General features: G+C 48.8%; 1 protein-coding gene across 1 annotated transcript in view; it reads left to right on the top strand.

The window, feature by feature from the left end:
• Positions 1-52, top strand: part of EMH_0083600 (uncharacterized protein) — a gene marked incomplete at both ends in the record, with an annotated part of 978 nt that extends 926 nt beyond the window's left edge. The window contains one exon of the mRNA XM_013500657.1: positions 2-52. Within this exon, the coding sequence (XP_013356111.1) occupies positions 2-52 (51 nt within the window). The remainder of the gene's footprint in view (position 1) is intronic.
• Between the last annotated feature and the right edge of the window lie 524 nt (positions 53-576).

Below are 576 nucleotides of genomic sequence, written 5' to 3'. Positions count from 1 at the left end.
ATGTATCTACCTGACCCTGCATCGACGGCGTGGGCTGAAGTACGACAGCTGAAAGACCGATTAGACTCTGAAAAGGCAGTGGCCAGGGACAGTGAAACGATTGAAAATGTAGCTGAACTCGCAAACGCGATGTTGCAGACGTCCTTGAGCGCGTCGCGTATTGTTGAGAATGAGCACATGGCTCAGCTTACAGCGGCAGTCGAAAAGGCGCGCATTGAGCGCATTGATCGTCATAATACAGCACGAAATTGAAACGGGCTTCTGAACACTCGAAAAGCACTGACTTCTGGCTGCCCTTATTTCCTGGATACCATGGTTACTCAGTGATACACGTGGTGATGCAGCATGCATTACACATATAAGTGGCTTTGAGTGCAAAATTCTAGTATGTAAAATTCAACAGTGCGTGGGAACACGTTTTGCACTGCTGAATTTCCCTTTCCCGTTGCCTTGTCATAGTAAGCATATCTGGCAAAGGGAAACGATCATATTCGGACATTGTTTGCGCCGATGTGGGTTTGGCACCAGCACGACTGTCCCGTCGCGCGAGCCATGCGGAATGTTTGTTCTGTAGAG

Source organism: Eimeria mitis, genomic scaffold (genome assembly GCF_000499745.2).
Source record: "Eimeria mitis Houghton genomic scaffold, Emh_scaff5690, whole genome shotgun sequence".
Taxonomy (NCBI): Eukaryota; Apicomplexa; class Conoidasida; order Eucoccidiorida; family Eimeriidae; genus Eimeria; species Eimeria mitis.
Note: the sequence above shows the minus strand (reverse complement) of the source record. Positions and strands in the feature narration are given on the sequence as shown.